This window comes from Gracilinanus agilis, chromosome 2, assembly GCF_016433145.1.
Source record: "Gracilinanus agilis isolate LMUSP501 chromosome 2, AgileGrace, whole genome shotgun sequence".
Lineage (NCBI taxonomy): Eukaryota > Metazoa > Chordata > Mammalia > Didelphimorphia > Didelphidae > Gracilinanus > Gracilinanus agilis.
Window position 1 is genome coordinate 530,416,525 of NC_058131.1, and position 22,283 is coordinate 530,438,807.

General features: G+C 37.9%; 1 protein-coding gene across 1 annotated transcript in view; it reads left to right on the plus strand.

Annotated features, from left to right (window-relative positions):
• The window catches only part of GPR176 (G protein-coupled receptor 176), a 166,397-nt gene extending 144,249 nt beyond the window's left edge, over nt 1-22,148 (plus strand). The window contains exons 2-3 of the mRNA XM_044662220.1: nt 14,653-14,905; nt 21,026-22,148. Of these exons, the coding sequence (XP_044518155.1) occupies nt 14,653-14,905; nt 21,026-22,148 (1,376 nt within the window). The remainder of the gene's footprint in view (nt 1-14,652; nt 14,906-21,025) is intronic.
• The last annotated feature ends 135 nt before the right edge of the window (nt 22,149-22,283 follow it).

The following is a 22,283-nucleotide window of genomic DNA, read 5'->3' on the forward strand; positions in this document are numbered from 1 at the left end:
AGAACATGGATTATTTTTTCCAATTTTCTTGTCTCCTTGTGGTTTTTAATTTACTCTGGCACCCAATTATATTCTCTAATGTCTAAAAGCTGCTGAAAAACTGATGTAAGATATATATTTTTAAATCCTTATTTTCCTGTCTGAGTAATAATAGATAAATGGCATTATGTGATTTGCCCAGGGTCATATAGCTAGTAACTGTCTGAGATCAGATTTGAATTCAAGTCCTCCTGACTCCAGGCTTAGTGCCCTATCCACTTTCTATGTAAATGCCTCTGTTAAGATATTTTGAATGAATAAATTGGAATGACCAATTTTGAATGACTAAAAGTTGACTGGATCTGCTAATAAATAAAAAAATACAGAAACTGCCTATATATGTATATGTGTATATATATGTATATATATATACACACATATATATAATTAATAACAATTTCATTCAGCTTGTACTCTGACATAGTTTTTTCTTTAAAGAAAAGAGTGGTGACTTTTAAAAAATGGTACCTTTGACTTTGTTGATAGTTAGGTATCTCATAGTACAGACACTAAGTTACCCTTAATATCTATTGGACAAATGGATTTGTTTACCTTCTCATGAGTTATCTAACAGTCATCCTTCTCTGCTTTCCATTTTTCTGGATTAATAGCCTTGATGCAGGGAGCAAAGGGGGAAAATAAAGATCTCAAATTTAAAAAGAATGATTAAGGAGGCAGCAAGGTAGCTCAGTGGATAGAGAGATAGGAGGTCCTGAATTCAAATTTGACCCCAGACACTTTCTAACTGTGTGACTAAGTCATTTAATCCCCACTCCCTAGCCATTCTGTTCTTCTGCCTTAGAACCAATATATATAGAATTGATTCTAAGACAGATGGTAAAGTTGTTGTTGTTGTTTAAAGAGTACCATACTTCAATACTTTGGTCGAATGAGTGATATGGGCATCCCATCCATGTCTGTTCCACATCATTTCATTCTTTGTAATTCTTTTCTTTATCTACTCATCAATTTGTTTCTCTTGATCAGAAGCAATTCAGTAGAGCAAATAGAGTGTCACACTTGGAAGCAGGAAGACCTGGCTTTGAATCATATCCCAGACACAAACTAGCTCTGTTACTGTAAATAAATTACTTTATTTCTCAACCTCAGTTTTTTCCTCTATAAAATGGATATATTATTGGTGTTTGCTTTGTTGTATGAAGACCAAATGAAATCATACTTGTAAAATACATTGCAAACCTCGAAGTAATATATAAATGTCAATTATATTTATGACAATTATTTACAATAATAGAATACATGTAATAAAAATATTTATGATAATAATACCAAAAATTTTATAGGTTTTTAAGGGTTGCAGAGTACTTTACGAACATTCTCATTTTATTCTCACAATAACCCTGGGTGGCAGGTGCTGCCATTAACCTTATTTTGTATGTCAAGAAACTGAGACAGAGGCTGCAATGTAGGATCATATAGCTGATGAGTGTCCACGGCTGGATTTGAACTCATTTCTTCCTGACTCCAGGCCAAATACTCTATTCTCTATGCTACTATGTGTATAGCTTCTACATATATCTAACTGTATATCATTTAAACATTTTTGTGTAGTACCATATTTATTTTAATATATCATTTTAGTGTTTATATGTAGTACATGTATGTGTGTAGGTATGGTATGTGACATATATAAACCTTTTATGAAAAAATAAATTTAGGGGAATATTTTACATATATACTCAAGAGAATTAAAAGACTTAAAAGCACTTTGTAAACCTTAAGGTACTATATACATAAATGCCAGGCAATAATACTATTATTAGTTTATACTTACCAGGCCTCCAAACTGATGACTTCATTCTCTGAGCCTTATACTATATTCCTGCTGAAATCAAGCAGTGTTTATAGAGCAACATAGGGGTGCTTGTAAATGTTTAACAACCTGGCTCTGAAAAAAAAGTATGCACACAAAGTTTCAGGTTTAATGTACATTATTAATGCTTTCTTAGGTCTAGATGGTCAACAAAACAATAAACCAAACTCTGATTTATGATTGCTTATTTTCAAGATGTAAATGCTCACGCTGAAAACTTAATAATTGGCTCTCATGAGCTGTAATGGGAAAAGGATAGAGATAGGATAAGATTTAAGAGAAGTGGAAAGCTATCTTTAAGGCACATACTAGGAACTCAAGGGAAAAGATTTTAGCAGGCAGAAGGCTGTCTGGGAATGGTGGAGGAAAGGTGGGCTTGTTGTAACTCATCTACCTTAACCTGACTGTAGAGAAGGAATATACCCTAATTCATCTTTAGAGGTACTCTATTTACCTGGGAAAGATCTAGAAAAGGATCTGATCATACCTGCTGTGCTTTTCAGAAGGTTTTATCTAAAAAATCCTGTCAGATCGGCTTTGAGGTTTTACCTCAGGGGTCAGGCCCCCTGAGGTGAACTTAGCTGTGGGAGTTCTTTTTTAATGGTTTTTGGAGACAGATTTTGGGAAATAAATCTAAGCAACTACTGAGGGTCATAGATAGATAGTTTAGTCAGTTTTGGGGGAACCCGTAGATAGAAACAGGGAGCTGTTAAGTTAGCTGGAAGACCTAAAGGCTCCCTCTTGCAAGGGATGTAGATGAATTTGGGAAACTAGCTAGATCCTTTAGTGTTAGGAACCCCTCATTCTGATCCTCAGTTTGTATCCCCTTTTAAAATAAAAGAGATACTTTTTTTTTATTTTTATCAATTTTCTCCATGGTGTTGGTTCTGTGAAGAAATGTTTTTTTAATGCCTTCATTTCATTCTACTATCAGCTGGATATAATTCAGGCATACCCAAGGAAGGATTTCTGATGTATAACTTTTATTCATACCATTTCTCATAAACATGAGCTTACCACACAGGAGTCCAGAAAATATTATACCACATGGTCCTTGTATCCATAGGGGAAATATCCCAAGATCTATAATGGGGCAGCTAGGTAGCACAGTGCTAGGCCTGGAGTTGGGAAGTTTTGTGTTCAAATCCAGCCTCAGACTCTTTCTAGCTTTGTAACCATGGGCAAGTCACTTAACCCTGATTGCCTAGCCCTTGCCATTTTTCTTTCTTAGAAATGACTCTAAGAAAGGAAGCAACTTTTTTTTAAAGATTTATCATGGATAGCCCTGCTCTTGTCCCTTGGTTAAGTATTTGTGGCCTTACCCACCCCCAACAAATAAAATCCTAAAAAGAGGTGAAAGTAGAAGCTTAAGAAACTGCCAATGGGGAGTATTGTCTCAGGCAGACTGCCCATGCTTGGGGGCAGAGTTCCAGTGCTTTGCAACTAGAACTCCAGTACTTTGGATTGATCATAGATAACTGAAGCCCAGAAAAGTAAAACAGTGGATAAGGGGGCCCTACTGTATCTTTTTGATGAATGAAGGTAAAGTAGGATATCTAAGTAGCATATTTCCAGTAATAATCTATGTATAGGAAGAGGCATAAAGAATATAATCCAAGAAATGTGTGATTAAAAATAGAAGTGGGTTGATCAGATATAGAAGAATTAAGGATAGGATGATATGAATGCCGTGCTAATACCCATGAAATATAACAAAGCAAAACCAAACCAAACCAACAGGAAAGCCTTCAACATTTTGAGTAGACAATCTAGAATCTATGCATTGTTGAAATTGTGAATCCATTGAAGTATTAGACCCTTAATAATATGTATCAAAGGGCTTTCAGAGTATCTTGCCAGAGTTTTCAATCTATCATTCACAATATAAAAATTATCTTTTAATGACCATTTATAATATAAATTTATATAAATTTTATATAGTCAGGCATTAATACTTTCTTTTTTGAAAGTGTTGAGGTTTCCCATTGTTCATCTAAACCCTTTGGATTTGACTTCTGGTTCAGTCAGTTGTCAGTTAATGGAATCTCTTTTGCTAGTGAATATGATTTTCCCTGATGGTACAGTTTTCCAATCAAGTGCTCATGGACCCAGTTTTCCTTCAGAAGAATAGCCTGAGCTTTCATCTTGGAGTTGCTTTACATATTTATTATCTTTGCATTGAGGCAAGAGGATATGTTTGATGAGCTCCATGGATCCCTTCCAGTCTTAAGATTCTAAGATAATAGGTAAGTCGAACATGAAACAGCATACAGTTAGAACCTATAATTCTTCTAAACAATCTAGATAAACAGCCCTGTGATCATAAGTATGGATAAGTTGTTCATTTGTTCTTGATTCATGTCCAACTCTTTGTGACCTATTTTCTTGGCCAAGATACTGGAGTAGTTTGCCATTTCCATCTCCAGCTCATTTTGCAGATGAGGAAACTAAGGCAAATACAGTTAAGTGACTTGTCCAGCATTACACAGCTAGGAAATGTCTGAGGCCAGATATATACTTAGAACAACGAATCTTTCTGACTACAGGTCCAGTGCATAATCTACTGTATCACCTGGAGCCTGAGCATGGATCATAATGCCATAAAGTAAGTCCCATTGTGATCTCAGAACATAAGAAGTTTATTTTCATTACACCAGATTGCTAAGCTATGTGGAGACTATCATGTTATTATTAAAGCAGTGGTTCACTGCTTGGGTTGGAGAGGTCAAATGCTTATCCTCTGCTGTAGGAATGTCACTGATTCTCCAGAGATCTCTAAGTAGTTTGAGAAAGATTTTCGCTGGAGACAGTGAAATGGTTTCCTGAAGCTCTTGCAATAGTAACGGAACAGTTTAAGGATATAATATGAGAGGGTAACTTCATAACCTAAGCAGTGGTCTAGAAGCAGGACTCTTGGGATATATTCTTTCTCTTCTGTTTCTAATTCCTTAAGTAGCCCTTGGGCATACTACTTGTCACTTGTCAGAATTCTATTCTTTGCCCCTCCCCACATCAAATAAAATTAATGTCTCTCAACCTGTTGTCCAGGGTTGCTGGGTGAGATAAATTCGCTCAATCATTTATGGGAAATGGCTTAAAATTAGCTATAGAAATCCTTCCCTGAGTAAACTTGAGCTGTTTGTCTGTGCAGAAAAGGGACATGAATATCTGTGCTCATGGAATTTATTAAGGAATCCAATTACCTATTATGTTTCCTTGTAAAGTTTTATTAATGTACTTTGTTTTTATATTGCAAAGTTTCAGCTTACTCCCACTTGGTAAAGGAGTCTTTTATAACAAAGTAAAACAGTTAAGTAATACTAAGAATACAGTGACCTCATCTGAAAGCACATGCAACATTTCGCATATGTAGTACTTCCCTTTACCTCTGATAAAGAGATACAATACTAGCTCTGAGGAGAGACTTCTGTCCAGAATGAGCACCGGAACAACACCTTCCCCCTAATCTCAGCCCCTCAGACTGATGATCCTTCTGTCTCCAACAGAGGAAATCATCAGAGCTCCTTATAAACTTACTCTGATGAATTATTTTCCTTTATTGTCATAATTGAACATAATGCCCTCTGGGTATTTAGCATAACAAGTATGGGCAGGCTGTGGCAGGTAGCATGTAAGTGGCACCAAAACCAAAGCTGTTCAACAAGGGCATTCTACCATTCTCTATCAAGTGTATATTCATTTTGTTCCTCCTTTCTCTTACCTCCTTCTAACTTTCCTTTATCTCTCTTTCACGTGTGTGTTTGTGCATCATAGAATCTGAGTTGGAGAAGGCCTCTGAAATTATCTAGTCCAAATTATAACTAAGCATGAATTCCTTCTGTAAGAGCTCAGACAAGTCAAGCCATTAATTGGACTCATTCATTCTCAAGGTAGCCCATTCAACTTTTGAATGATTTATCATTAGAAAGTCCCCCCCCTTTATTCTGCCACCCTTTGGTCCTAGTTCAACCTTCTGGGACCAAGCAAAATAATGTTCTTTCCCCTTTCACATTATAGCCTTTTAATATGTAAAGATAGAAACCATATCTTAATCTTTTCTCTAAACTAAATATCCCTCCAGTTCCTTCAACAGGTAACCCATAAGCTCTGTTAGAAGTCTTTTCACCATCTTGGTTACATTTTTACTTGTGAATGCTTTTTCTTCTTTTCTTTTCTTTTCTTTTCTTTTCTTTTCTTTTCTTTTCTTTTCTTTTCTTTTCTTTTCTTTTCTTTTCTTTTCTTTTCCTTTCCTTTTTCTCCTTCCTTCCTTCTCTCCTCTCCTTCCTTCCTTCCTTCCTCCTCTGTCTCTCTCCCTCTGTCTCTGACTCTCTCTCTGATTCTCTCTCTGTCTCCCCCCTCCCCCTTCTGTTTTAGAATCAACACTAAGTGTAGATTCCAAGGCAGAAGAGCAGTAAGGGCTAGGCATTTGGGGTTAAGTGACTTGCCTGGGTCACACAGCTAGGAAGTGTCTGAGGCCAGACTTGAACCAAGGCCTGCCCTCTGTCTGCTGAGCCACCCAGTTGCCCCTGTCAATGTCTTTCTTAAAACAAACATGCGAATAAGGTACTCAGTGGGACAATCACTTCTGCCATTTGGAACATTGTAGTTCTGTTACCGAGACTGTAGATTACATTAGCTTTGGGAGGTTGCTTTGTCATGTTGCTGATTACTTACACATGAACAGCTCTAGCCTTTGTCTCATCCCATACTTGTAAGGTCAGTTTTTCACTATCTCCTTTGTTGTTAGAGCTGTCCTATTGTTCCACTACATGGAGCTATTTTTGGCTCTTGACATCCATGCTTTCATTAAAGCTATTGATAAATGTGTTAATTAGAATAGAGGCAAGGGCATAGTCAAGTGGTATTTCAGTTTAGTAAATAATTACTAAATGGCCGCTTTGGGTTGGGCATTTATGCTGAAGATAGGCAAAAAGGAAGCAGTCCCTACTTCCATAGAGTGTATGTTCTATAGGTAGGAGAGATAATTTATATATGGATAAACAAATATAAGATACCCACAGAATACAGTGTAATTTCTGGGGTAAAGTGGGGAACAGTAATCTGGAGAAATTAGAAAAGAAAGGCTTCATTGGAAGTGGCATTTGAGATAGGGTTTTTTTTTAACCCTTAACTTCTGTGTATTGGCTCCTAGTTGGAAGAGTGGTAAGGGTGGGCAATGGGGGTCAAGTGACTTGCCCAGGGTCACACAGCTGGGAAGTGTCTGAGGCCAGATTTGAACCTAGGGCCTCCCATCTCTAGGCCTGACTCTCAATCCACTGAGCTACTCAGCTGCCCTTTTGAGATAGGTTTTGAAGGATGCTAGGGATTTCAAGAGGGGATTGTGAAGAGGGGCATATTCCAAGCATGTGCAACAGTCAGTGGTATAGCAAGAATACAGAAGATGGGAGATGTAATTAGGTATATGCAGAATGTAAAGGAGGCCAATTTACTTAGAATTTCTAGAGCAAGAAAAAGGATGATATGAAATCATCTGGAAACATGGGTGAGAAAGAGATTGTGAAGTACTTTCAATACCAGAAAAATTTGCATTTTATCCTAGGGAGGAGAGGGAACCATGGAAACTTCTTGAGCAGGGGAATGACATGGTTAGATCTGTGCTTTAGGAATGAATATCAATTTAGCAGCTGTATAGAAGATAGAATGGAAAAAGGTGAGATTGGAAATAAGGAATTAAGAAGCTACTATAGAAGTCCTTTCAGTAGAAATGCCATTCACATTTGATTCCCTCACTTTTTTTTTTCTTCTGTCTTGTCCGTGCTTGGTTATACTTGTAATATACAGCTTAGAAGTTTCTGGGTTTGAGATTTGTGTCTTGTAGTCTGGTAACCTTAATTGATATGTATGGAAAATTGTTGGGGATAATTAAACAGTCTATTACTATTTATGAAGTTTAGTACCTCAGCATAGTGGTAAATGGTTATGATTTCTCCTTTTGAAATAAGAGTTTGTATTGCTTTTTTTCAAGTTTAGGTTTTTAGAATTCTCTGGGTGATTGCTTTTTTGTCCTTTAAAAGAAGTGTTAGAAGTTTAGAATAATGCCGCTTCTATCAAAGTGGAATGCCTTTAAATTTTTCAAGTGAGTTTTTCATTATTTTCTATCATTGTGTAACAACATACATTTCATTTTAGTTATTAGTCTCCTAAGCTCACCTGAATCAATGATTTTAAGGATGTGAAACTCATAAAAGAGGCTATGTTAGAGTTAAACCTCTACAGAGGCTATCTGGGTCTCTCTTCCTTTTTATCTATACACATCTATTATCAAGCTGTGCCACAGTGATCCCAGAAGTCTCTTTACCTATACCTGAACTCAAACTACTCTCTTTTCTACTGGAGTCTTTATTGAAACATCTTGTTACGTAGATAAAGAGAACTCTTTAACATCTGGATTTGGTGGTAGTGGTGGTTAAGAGTCACAGAAATCAAACGAGTCAAGAGCATTTATTTATATTCCTGTATGCAGCTGCATCTTCATAATTTGGGACTGACCCCATTTATCTCTCTCCCTTTCCCTCTTCCCCCTCCATCCTTCTCTCTCTTTCTCTCTTCTTCCTCTCTCTCTGTCTCTGTCTGCCTGTCTCTCCCTGTAGTCAATAACTATGTATAGTCACTAAAGTGTATAAAAAGGAAAGAACTTTGGGGAATGAATGGGTCACAGTATAGGTTCTGTATTTTGTATGCCCATTTGAATTAAATATTTTTGGTGGAGAGAGATAGGCAAGGAATGATATTTAACATCACAAGTATTTTTTAAAAAGTGAGAAACATCAAGTTGGAGTTGCTGTTATAGTCAGTTTGGTTTTCCAGTTGGATATTCATCAAGAGCTTCACACTAAGAACTAGGGAATACATTAAGGGCATTGTTTTTGCTTAGTAGAAATAGGTGCTAAGGAGTCTAAATGGATAGCCATATAACTGTCTTGTCATGAGTGGTATATGTGAATGTCTTTTTGGTGTTTTGTGTTTTGTCTTTGATAGTGGATGCTACCATGCTGATATTATGATTAAAATCAGTTTCCTGGATTCAGATGAGATATGGTACTGTAAAACAACATGTAAAAGGAGTGCTTCAAATGAGGATGGGTTCCTCTACTTTGGAGGTCTACAAATAGAAGATGAATGGCCTCATGTCATATACACGATGGTGATGTTGTTATGTCATTTCAGGCATATCTGACTCTTTGTGATCCCATTTGGGTTTTTCTTGGAAAAGATATTGGTGTGGTTTGCCATTTTCTTCCTTGGTTCATTTTAGAGAAGAAAAATTTGAGATAAACAGGGTTAAAGTGATTTGCCTAGGATCACAGCTAGTAAGTGTCTGAGGCCAAATCTGAACTCAGGTCTTCCTGAATCCAGGCCTGGAACTCTATTCACTGTGTCAACTAAATGCCCCATGTTATGGTGAGGATTCCTCTTTTAATTATGGCTTAGATTGAATGATACATGAGCTTCCAGCTGTCAAATATAGTGATTCTGTGAAACGTGGGCCATAGAGGTAAGAGAGGTTTCAAAGTGACAAGAGTGAGAGTGGGTTTAAAGGGCAGGAAAAAAACACAGTTATATACAAGGCTGTGTAGTGTAGTAAATGGAGAGCTGGCCTCAAAGTCAGATAGTCTTGGATGTAAGTCTTGCTTCTGACACACTAGTTATGACTCTGAAAAAATAATTTAATCCCTTGGTGCTCTAGATTATAAATTATAGGGAAGGTGCTGATTTGCGTTGGTCAAGGGAATTTGAACACCTGGGAATTCTTTATATGAATGAAATCCTAGGTCCACTCACTACACATATCTCTATATACAAAGCATAGAACAGTATAAAATAAGGTTCTATGGCAGAGGATTCACAAGGAGCCAGCTAGGTTTCAATGTAAAGGGAGCTTAAAGAAGACATCTTGGAATAGATTGATAAAGGTCAATTGTTTTGGGTTCTTAAAGTCAATTATTTGCCTTAGATTAGAAGATCTCCTGTGATTTTTAGCAATCAGCCTAATCACCACTACCAAAATTTATTTGCAGCATTTCCTCCCATATTTGTCTAAAAATAGCAGTGAAAGATGTGAATTCAGTATAATTTCATATCAGTTCTGAAAATAGTATTTCTTTTTTTTATCATTAAAAATTATTTTTATCGAACTCCTACAAAGCTCAATATGAACCATGAGGGGAAAACAAAGAAGAATAAAATCCCAGTCCTCTTGGAGCTCAGTCTGGTAGCAGGGACCCAAAATGGACCCAAGGCAAAGTGTGGTTAAACAGAATAGGAGTGGTATGCTATAACAACAGAGAGAAGGGAAAAGTCACTTCCATTGTGCAGATACTGGTGCATGTCTACAGGATTTTGAAGGATGAGTATAATTACAAGTGGGGATCTGAGGATAGCCTCATACATAGCTGGCTCTCAATAAATATCTATTGCTTACTAAATTACCTGTTGAGCTCTTTTGGTAGTAGCAAAAAAAAATCCCTGGAAATTAAGGGGATACCCACTTATTGGGAGTGCCTGAACAAATTATACTATATTAATGTAATGGCATATTATTAAACCACAATGATAAAATAGACTGTTCTAGAGTAAACTTGGAAGTCCTCTATGAATTTATGCAACAAAGTGAGCCAAACTAGGATAATATATATGACAACAATGTCATGAAGAAAAACAACTCTGAATGATTTAATGAAATAATAAAGTAAGATACCAGAAGAATGAAGATGAAGGATGTTACCCACATCCTGATAGAGGTGAAGAGCTTAAAATGGAGGAGACATTTTTGGAGAAGGCCAATATAGGAAATAATTTTTGAAAATAGTATTTCTAAAAACCTGCCCAACAATCATAAGGTTTTTGACCCCCAAAAGAGATGATTATGACGTACTTTGAAAATAACAGGTATTACTCATGTATTGTTCTAAGTAATTTTTTAAAATGTTAGTTATGATTGTAGGAGGTAGATGGGGTAGAGTGACAGATATTGTGAAAATCAGCCTCTATCTGTTTTTATTTATTTATTTGTTTGTTTGTTTGTTTGTTTGTTTGTTTAAACCCTTACCTTCCATCTTGGAGTCAATACTGAGTATTTGCTTCAAAGCAGAAGAGTGGTAAGGGTAGACAATGGGGGGGGGGGTCAAGTGACTTGCCCAGGGTCACACAGCTAGGAAGTGTCTGAGGCCAGATTTGAACCTAGGACCTCCTGTCTCTAGGCCTGGTTCTCAATCCACTGAGCTACCCAGCTGCTCCTCTATTTGGTTTTAAAAGAGTAATGTTGTGAGGAAGAATTATTTAGTAATTAATTAAGTATTAAGGTGGGATCTAGCAGGAAGGGCTGGAGCTGGAGCATTCCAAGATGGAATGAAAGAGCAGGAAGTAGGTGCTTGTGCCCTGAGAGAGACTCCATTAGTGGTTGGCATAAATTGTTGCTAGCCTTGGGAGATCTCAGACCCTGCATCCCGATTTCCCTGGGATCCTGAGTGGTGGTGGTTTCTAACAAAGAGGACAAGACCTACAGAGCAGCACCAAGAGGCGGAGGAGTTTGGGATCTGGTGGACAGCATCTCAAGCACACCCTCTCTACTTGGATACTTGGACCACCTTGGCTTTTGACATCCTGTGATCATCTATGGATTACCGTGAGAACCCCAAAGCCACCCTCAGCCTTTAGCTGTGCTGGTCAAACCTGGCTGGAACCAGGTTTGATGCAGCCTCCCAGAGTCTCCATTCCTGTTCCTTTGGGCTCTGCCTGCTAGATCACTAAGATTAGAGTAGAGAAGTCCTCCCCTTGCCCAGTGGTTTTGCCATTTAGATTTTAGTGTAGAATTCCCTATCCCACCTTTTAGTTGAACATAATATAACCTGTTAAAACCTTTTACCTTGCCTGCTGGTTTCTAAGACTCTGGCCTAGTGGTGAGCTGGTGACAGTTGGTGACATTCTTGTCAGTTAGCAGCAGCTTAGTTGTTTACGCTGATCTCTCCATCCTGGTCCTGTCTCTCCTACAACCCAGTGTGTGTACTCACAACCATTTAGATTATATTGTAACATCCCTGGTGCCCTCCATATATCCATATTTTTCACAGTAACATTCTCCAACTTTCATCAGTAAAATGAGGATACTAATATTTTTACAATTTACCTTCTGGAGTTGTTGGCCCTACATATGTGTGAGAGCTAGTAATGTTTTTGTTTGTTTGTTTTTTTGAGGCAAACAGTTAAATGACTTGCCCAGGATTCCATGGCTGGTAAGTGGCTAAGGCTGAATTTGAACTCAGGTCTTCTTGATCACAAGCCCAGCACTCTATCTACTGTGCAACCTACTTGCCCTGAGAGCTAACAATATTAATGAAATAATATTATTAATTGACACTAATTTTGCTTACTCCATTTGCAAATGACTTTTTCCTATTTTTTCAGTTATACAGAAAGTTCATCAGGCATTTGACCTCCAAAACCAGAGGGAGTAAATAGGAGGGCGAAAGAGAATGTACCAGGTTTCTTATTTTATATCAGGGAAGAGATGAAGTAATATGGTACGTTATCCAACGAGTTAGAGGTTCTCTGGATTTTGTTAAATTAGAATGTCAAATTGTAGATACTTCTTTCATTGTATAATTCTCACAAGTGAATGACATTATAAAGCTATCATCTGCTTTAATGTGCTAGATGTGAACCTTAAGTGAGTGGAGAAGTTAAGGATCGCAGCTGTGCTTCAAAGGGGTAGGGAGGAAGCCTGGAGAACCGTTGCTACATTAGTAGAACTCCAAACTCTGATATGATCAGTGCCTCATATATCAGGACGGCCTGAAGGAGCCAAATAGGAAGTCATGCAAACCCTGCTTGGACTAAATTGCTTTGCAAACTGCTGAGCCAATCTCAGAGTCAGCATATCAAACCTATACAAAGTTAGAAGAAGAAGAAATTTCCTCCAAGCAACTGACCTACATATGCAAAGAGGCTTGTTGATTCCCATCTCATCTTTTGTAGCAGAAAATAGGCCATAGTGGGATAATATAGCGGCCTATTGATTTTGGCGCTTCATCACGAGTAATAAAATGTTAAAACATTACAACCGGATGCCCCACTTTCTTCTCACCTGGGGGTTAAAATGCTATCTTAAAAAGTGTGACTCGAGTTTTCCCCCATCTAACCTCTTGGGATCACAGTGTTTCTCATCTGTAAAATGGAAGGGTTAGACTTGACAGGCTGAAGTCCCTTCTAGCACAAGATTTGTGATCCCATTATCCTATTTCAGCCCATGAAAATTCATTGTGTGATGATTTGCTCATCAGCCATCAATATTTCAGTTGTGTCCAACTCTTCATTATCCCATTTGGGATTTTCTTGGCAAAGATACTAGAGTGGTTTGCTATTTTTTTTCTCCAACTTATTTTATGGATGAGAAAACTGAGGCAAATAGGGTTAAGACACTTGCCTAGGATCACACAGCTAGTGAGAGTCTGAGGGTCTGAGACTCGATTTGAATTCAGGAAGATGAATCTTTCTGACTCCAGACCTGATATTCTCTCTACTGAGCCACCTAGCTGCCCTACAGATACATTTAGCCATCTTCAAAACTTCTAGAACTCTGTCCATTGTACCACTTCAGTTTCTTCTTCTGTAAAAGGGAGCATTTGGATTAAATGACTTCTTAGGTCCCCTCCCCCTCCAGACCTATTAACCTAAAAGTACTGGACTTGGATTGTCTTTGAATCCTGCCTTTAATACTTATTATTCACATGATGACAGCCAAGTAATTTAACCACTCTGAGCTTGTTTCCTAATCTGAAAAATGGGAATAATAAAATTAGCAGTAGAATTCAGAGAGTTGTTGTGAAGATTAAATCAGATACTTCATGTAAAGTGCTTTGTAAACCTTAGTGGTCTATATGGGGATTAGGACTGGATCTGTGATTTCACTAGTATAGGGAATTCTGGAATGAAGAGACCCCCTTGCCAGTGAAGGTCATCACCTTCTCCATAATTTATAATTTTTATTGCTGAGAGCCCTAGGGACATCTGAGTCATAGCTAGTATGTATCAGATTATTATTGTTGTTCAGTTGTGTCTGACTCTTTGAGATCCCATTTGAGGTTTTCTTGGCAAAGATACTGGCTTGCTGTTTCCTTGTTTCCTTCTCCAACTCATTTTGTAGATGAGGAAACTGAGGCAAACAGGGTTAAGTGACTTGTTCAGGGTAACACAGTAATTAAGTATCTGAGGCCAGATTTGAACTCAGGAAGATGAGTCTTTCTGACTCCAGACTTGATACTCTCTCCATAAGCCACCTAACTTCCCTACAGATACATTTAGCCATCTTCAAAACTTCAATTCAGTAACAACTACTTCTCTGTTCAGGTCACTAAATCACATCTTACAAATCAACAAGTTGAGGAACTGGCTGAGATTCAGTTACACTTAACATAGCTCCAGTGCCTTACCCGCTGTCCTACCTAGCTGCCTCTAATATGAATATAATTAATAGAAATATTTAAGCAACATCTTTTAAATCAACAATAAAATATGAATTTGGGTCTTTGGGGATTTAGAAAAAAATTTTTTTCTTTATTTGTTTTGTGTTCTGATAGCTTTCCACGGACATTTGCGGTGTTGTTTATAGGAACATAATATGGATTACATTAATATAATTAGTATAAGTATTTAAGCAATGTCTCTTAAACCCAACTCAGATATGAATTTGAGATTTTGGGGATTTTTTTCTTAATCTGTTTTCTTTACTTAATTGTTTTATGTTTTTGATATCTGGCCAGGAAACTTCATGGTGTTGTGGTCGACCTGCCGCACAACTGTGTTCAAATCTGTCACCAACAGGTTCATTAAAAACCTGGCCTGCTCGGGGATCTGTGCAAGCCTGGTGTGCGTGCCTTTTGACATCGTCCTCAGCGCTAGTGCCCACTGCTGCTGGTGGAGTTATACCATGCTCTTTTGCAAGGTGGTGAAGTTCTTACACAAAGTGTTCTGTTCCGTGACTATCCTCAGCTTTCCTGTCATTGCTTTGGACAGGTAAGGTAGATCAGTTGTGACCTTCCTGTTTATTTATTTTTTAATTATTAAAGAAAATAAATCAACAGCCCAAGACTAAATGTGATTGTAAGTGTAGCATTTCCCATAGTGCTTTTCAACCAACCACCTGTCAGGGATATTGAACATCTGAAGCATTTGTTGCAGCATAATCTATTTGTTTATTGTTGGGCAAGGGAAACGCACGCTCATGCACACACACAGACACACAGACACACAGTCAAGAGACTTGGGTGGATTGCATCATTAAGATGAATTAGTGTTTGTTGTGCCATGATGGTAGAATGGCACTTAGCTGGAAATAGTGGTATTTGCACTGCTGTTTGTAGTTAGTGGTTCATCTGATTTTATAACTGTGCAAATGGGTTGATTTACTATACATATGAAAACATTTCTAATAAAGTCAGGAAATGATTCTACATTTAGTTGGTCCTGGTTAAATGATTCTAGTTTCCTCTGTATTACCTCTTTTGGGGGGCGTTATACAATATAAATATTGCTCCTTCTCCCCTTTTGTTAACTTTTTTTTTTTTTAAGGCAAACAGGGTTAAGTTACTTCCCCAAAGTCACATAGCTAGTAAATGGATGAAGCTGAATTTGAACATGGGTCTTTCTAGTTCCAATCCCAGCACTTTTATCTACTATGCCACCAAGCCGCCCCTTTCCTTAGATTTTTCAGTTAGAAGAGGAAGAGAGGAAAGAAGACTGGAATGGGAATTAGGAGTCATGGGTTCAATTTCCATCTCTAACATTTGTAAGTTGGTAGTATTTCTAAGTCTGTGGGTCAGTGTATCCCTGTGGAAATTGGATAATTCTCTTTTTTATTTGTCTTGCTATTCTTTTGGTCACTCAAGAACAAGAATTTATTAATTGCCTATATGAGCTGTGTGGGGTAGCTGGGTGGTACAATGGATAGAGCACTGGGCTAAGAATCAGGAAGACTCATCTCTATGAATTCAAATCTACTCTCAAATACTTGCTACCTGTATGACCCCAGGCAAGTTATTTAACCCTGTTTACCTCAATTTTCTAATTTATAAAATGAGTTAGGGAAAGAAATAGCAAATCACTCCAGAGTCTTTGCTAAGAAAACCCCAAAATAGGAGGTGGGAGTAGCTACATGGCTCAGTGGACATTTTCTAATGGTGTAACCCTGGACAAGTCCCTTAACCCCCATTGCTTAGCCCTTCTTGCTCTTCTGCCTACATAGTATTGATTCTAAGATGGAAGGTAAAGGTTTTTTTTTTTTTTTAAAAAGAACAAAGAAAACTCCAAAATGGAGCAATAAAGAGTTACACATGATTGAAATGATGGAACAACATGGGCCATGTACTGTGCTAAGCACTACTAATTAAACAGAATTTTTTTGTTTTAAACCAGAAATTAATCTGCATAAAACTGATAGAACTTCTTTGATAACTTGGAGTATGGTTGTAAAAGGAAGAGAATCTACTTCCTTCTGTACAAAATGGAGACAATGATGGTATCTACTGTCACAAAATCATTGTGGGAGTCAAATGAGATAGTGGATAATAAGATTCATGAACCTTTAGCTAAAATGCATTGTCAGAAGTCACCCACAGCTGTTGTTGACCCATCCATGGTTTATTTTACTGAAGAAATAAGCATCTTATTTCATATCGTTGGGAGTTCAAGATTCTTAATGATGATATCATGAATATGATGGTATATTTGAAAAATCTAGCCCATGTGACAATTAGACTGGGTCCAGGTGAATGGGTTTTAGAAGTGTTTGCCGAACTGGTAACACCTATATCAGACTATTTACCATCTGAGGAATAGGATGAAGGGAAAAAGGGAGAAAATCTGAATCATAAAATGTTAGAAAATGATTCTCAAAAATTGTTTCTACATGTAACTGAAAAAAGTAATATTTGCTGAATATATAATTTCTGCTAATAAAGGGCTTCTAAGAAAGGAAAAAAAAGAATTAGGAGGAACAATAAACATAAGATGTTTTAATACGCAATTAAAAGAATCTATTTAAATTAGATATTGATAGCCCTGTCCCAATGGAAACTGGATAAAGGAGCAGACATTAGCATTATTATAATCTCCTTCCTATATAAATTTAACTGATTTAAAGCAAGGAAGAGGCAAAAAACCCTAGGAACCAGTTTGACTAGCAAATACTTTATCTTTTTATGAAGAGGAGTTATATAACAGTCAAGCAATGCAAGATTAAGACAGAAACTAATTTTTATAATATTATAGAAGAGGATGGGGCAAGATTATAAGTAATGTAATCTGAAAATAGAGAGTAGTAGAAGAGGGAAAAATCAGTTTATAAACAGTTTAGCATGAGTCTTAACTTAGTCATACATTCTGTGAACATTCAAGGTCAATTTAGGAAAAGAGGGACAAACAGATGAAAAATGGGTAAATATCTGTAATTTCTAAAAATATTTTCTTTACCACTGATATTGAGGTGCCCACCCATGTTTGGATTCTAACATCATAGAGCTTATAGGGCTGCATGAGGAATTAGAAATATGAGGCGGGGAAAGACAGGAAAAACATCTGGATTAAACCAATTTTACACAGAGGATGTCAGTTCTAGAGACAATGTAATTTTGAAGCTGCTGAAGGATCAGTTCTCAAGGTCTCTGCAAGAAGGAAAGATGTTGAATGAATGGAAAATATCCCAGACATAAGTGCAAGAAAAAAAAGACAAGAAGGTGTCAAAAACTATCAATCCTTAGTTGTCTTTTCACATCTCTAGAAAAATTATTTATAAGAAAAATTTGCACATGAATCAAAAGCTCTTTGATGAAAATATGGGAAGGGAAAGGCTTTCACAATTGATATTCTACAGTGAACCCTATTTTGATAAGAAAAGGTGAAGAGAATCCAAGATCCTACTGTATCTATTGTTTGTTAATATAAAAAAAAGCATTTGATTCAGTAGAACATTAAAAATTTCCTATAATGAAATGATTCTTGTGGATCTGTTGAATCATATAAGGTTCCTTGTTAGATACAAGAAACTTGATTTTAATTTTATTCTCTGGTTATTAATATCAAGAAAGGCATAAAAATAGGGATACATATGCTCAGTGAAAATATTTGCCATCATATTTCCTCTATCTTAGAAGAAATTCAGTGCTGAGTCTACATGAAAGATTGATTCCCTACATTTTTCAGAGTCCTCCAAATGCTCCTATTTGTGAATGGCATGTTACAGCAAGTCCTGGAACATTCCAGAACTCCTTCAATGACATGACATCTTTTAATGGCACTCCCTTAAAGGAATTTAGCCTAAAAACATACCCATGAGGACGAAAAATGCCTATACCATCTCCTGTGATATGAAATTAGATGAAAAGTCCATAGAACTGGTTCATCAGTACATATATCTTGAGCAGTTACTTCAGTCAATGAACTGCACTAAGAAATCAACTGGAGGAAGAAAATAGGTTGGATTGCATCCAAGAAATTACACAATACTTTCAGTGATCTCAACTTTCTTCTTAAAACAAAAAGCTATCTTTTTGACACCAATATTATTTTGATGAGGCTATATGGCTGTGAACCCTGGAATAGTACAATATCGAAATAATCAAAGGAATATCCACCTAAAGGGCAATGAAGGGGATACATAGTGAGTATAAAAAGGCTGTGGTATAATGGCAAGGGATGAATGATATTTTTAAAAATGTAAAAGATGTCATTGAGCATATATACACATCTATACATACACACTTAATTTTACATATATATGATTGGCAGGAGAGGTGGCTCTGTCATAAAGTAAGAGCTAGGAATAATAGATAGCCTATTGTGTTAGTATTTATTTATTATCTAGACCTAAAAGATGGTTCCTTAGCATGTTTGAGTGAATCCTCTGAAGAGGATTTTATGGGAGGACATGGACAAGAATTACATAGTTTGAAAAGGCATGGATGGATTGTTCTAATGTATTACTTCATTGGAGGTAGTGTCCACTTCAATGAAATCACAAATCCCCTGAAATATTGGAGGATGATTACAAATAGAGCAGGAATAGCTTACTTTTATAGGGTCCACATCTGCCCCTTGAGTCTAAACAAGAAAAACTTGTTCTATAGTATTATTACTAGCATTTCACATGGAAGGGAGGAAAGGAAATAACCATTTATTAAATTATTAAATTAAACTATTTATTAAATACCTACTATGTACCAGGCACTATGCTAAGGGCTTTATAGATCCTCAAAACAAACCTGGGAGGTAGATGCTAGCTAGTATTATCTCCATTTTACAGTTGATGAGAGACAAACAGAGGTTAAATGACTTGTCCCGGTTCACATGGTACAAACATGGTATATAAGGTGAGATTTGAATTTAAGTTTTCTTGACTTCAAGTCCAAGGCTCTATCCATTTTATCATTCTGCATCCATGAAAGAAGTTGGGGTATGATCACAGATTTTAAGCTTGAAAATGAAGGAACTGGATTAGATGACCTTAAAATTCCTTTCCAGGTCCAAGTCTATTATCCTAAGTGACCTCTGATTGGTTGGGACTATAGCTTTTAGACAGAAGTTGTTCAGTGATCTGATGAATTCCATAATTCCCCAATCATTTTCATGAAACTTCAACAGATGGTCGCCCTAGAGTATACTAAGGGGATTATACATTTCTATAGCCTTAATTATCATTAGTATTTTTCCCTTTTTTGAAAGGATAAACTCCCACGAGCAGCCCCAGCTTCTCTCCAATCTGATTTTGGTATAAATCTAATTTTGCAGGCAGTTAAAATCACTTAATTGCTATTAGGGACATTGATTGACCAACAAAATAAAAAAGTGACTATTGAGTTGGCACAGATTTTACTTGCAATTGATTTTGTGGAAGTGCCTGACCAGAGTCCATCCTTCATTCTGGGCTCTTTCCAGATCAATTTTGAATCTAATCATATTTAGCACAGAAGTAACTGTGTGGGAGTGTAGTTTGAGTATGAGTATAGACATGTTTGTTTTGGTGGCTGTGACATCTGTGAGTAGACAGTATCATAAGTTTATATTCAAGAGGCTTCCAAGTTAAAATTTTGGAAATTGTCTTTTATTTTCAAATTGAAAAATAAATATATCTTCAAGGGTAAATGCTTCCTCTCACATCAAAGAGATGCTTTGGGTGGGTGTTCATGCCTAAGATGATGGAGCTTTATATAACTTCATATAAATTGAAATCCTTTTCCTATTGTTCAAACCATAGCATTTTAGAGTTGAAAGGGACCCTGGGGCATGTAGTCCACCCCATGCCTGAAAAGGAAATCAACTACAGTGTCACTGCCAACTGGTCATTTAGTTTTTACTTGAAAACTTCTAATGGGGATTGGGAATGGGAAGGACCCACCACCTCCCAAAACATCCCATTCCACTTTGAGATTATTCTAATTGTTAGAAAAATTTTCTTGGCATAAATTTGACATTTTTCTTCTTATCTTTTCGACGTATTGCTCTAAGATTCTCTTCTGCAGGACAATCCTTCAGATATTGAAGGCACTTGTCCTCCCAACCTTCTCTGTGACTAATCTTAACAAAGTACATGAAAGAGTTTTAGAAGTACCAAAGACAAGCTTGTGGGATTGACCTTCGACAAATTGCTTAACCTTCGTTTCCTCATCAGCAGGTTGAAAGAATTCTTTCCAGTCTCAAAATTATGTAATTAGGACCATAGACTAGTTTCATTCATTTGGCTAGTGATATTTCTAGAATTGTGCAACAAAAAGGCCTTAATACTTCAGACAGTGCTTTAAGCCTCCTCTGTTGCTATGAATGGAAGAGATAATCCAATACTTTTCACCCTGAGTCCTCACTCTACCATGTTTTTAGTAATCAAATAATTTCTTTTAAACCCATACCTTCTATTTTAGAATCGATACTGAGTATTGGTCTCAAGGTAGAAGGGCAGGAAGGGCTAGGCAATGGGGGGTTAAGGGACTTGTTCAGGGTCACCCAGCTAGGAAGTATCTGAGACCAGCTTTGAACCCAGGCCAGGTCCTTAATCCACTGAGCCACTAAACTGCCCCAGTAATTAGCTAATTTAAAATATTTCTTTCCTTGTAAAACGTTGTGTTTTTGTTCTTGTATATCTTACAGATACTACTCAGTCCTGTACCCATTAGAGAGAAAAATCTCTGATGCCAAGTCTCGTGAGCTGGTAATATACATCTGGGCCCACGCAGTGGTGGCTAGCATTCCTGTGTTTGCCGTGACCAATGTTGCGGACATTTATGCCATGTCCACCTGCACGGATGTCTGGAACTATAACCTGGGTCATCTGTTGTACGTCCTGATCTATAACATCACGACTGTCATTTTGCCCGTGGCCATGGTCTTCCTCTTCATGATTCTCATTCGCAGGGCCTTGAGTGCCAGTCAGAAGAAGAAGGTCATCATCGCGGCCCTGCGGACGCCACAGAACACCATCTCGATCCCTTACGCCTCTCAGAGGGAGGCGGAGCTACACGCCATGCTGCTCTCCATGGTGACGATATTCATCTTCTGTAGCGTGCCCTACGCCACCTTGGTCGTCTACAGGGCTGTGCTCAATGTCTCCGATACGTCAGTCTTCCTGCTGCTCACTGCCATCTGGCTGCCCAAAGTGTCTCTCCTGGCCAATCCTGTCCTCTTCCTGACAGTAAATAAATCTGTCCGCAAGTGCTTGATGGGAACCTTGGTGCAACTTCACCGCCGATACAGTCGCCGCAATGTGGTGAGCTCCGGAAGTGGGGTCCCCGACGGGGCCCTGGAACCCAGCGTGCGCTCCGGTAGCCAGCTCCTGGAGATGTTCCATATTGGACAACAGCAGATCTTCAAGGCCACCGAGGACGAGGAGGAGAACGAGATCAAGTCCATTAGCTCAAGTGACTACCAGGTGAAGGAAATCCCTGCCAACAGCCTGGAGGCAGAGCAAGAGCTGCAATTTGCCTCTCTGCCAGCACCACCTGGCACAGTAGATTCTATGGGTCACGGAGTGCTGGCAATGCCTGCAGAGGTCGAGGCGGCCCCTGAAAAATATTCCCTGCAGTTTGGCTTTGGACCCTTTGAGCTGCCTCCGCAGTGGCTCTCGGAGAACCGAAACAGCAAGAAACGGTTGCTTCCTCCACTGGGGAACACTCCCGAGGAACTGATCCAGACCAAGTTGACTAAGCCAGGCAAGGTGGAGCGGAAGATGAGTAGAAACAACAAAGTGAGCATCTTTCCCAAAGTGGATTCTTAGCAGGGGCTGGAGCCTTCTGGAGCTTGGCCATATCGTGCGATCCCATGGATCGGCTTTGCAATCTCTTAGGGGCTGATTTCTGATGTGTGTGTGTGTGTGTGTGTGTGTGTGTGTGTCCGTGTACGTGTGTGTGCC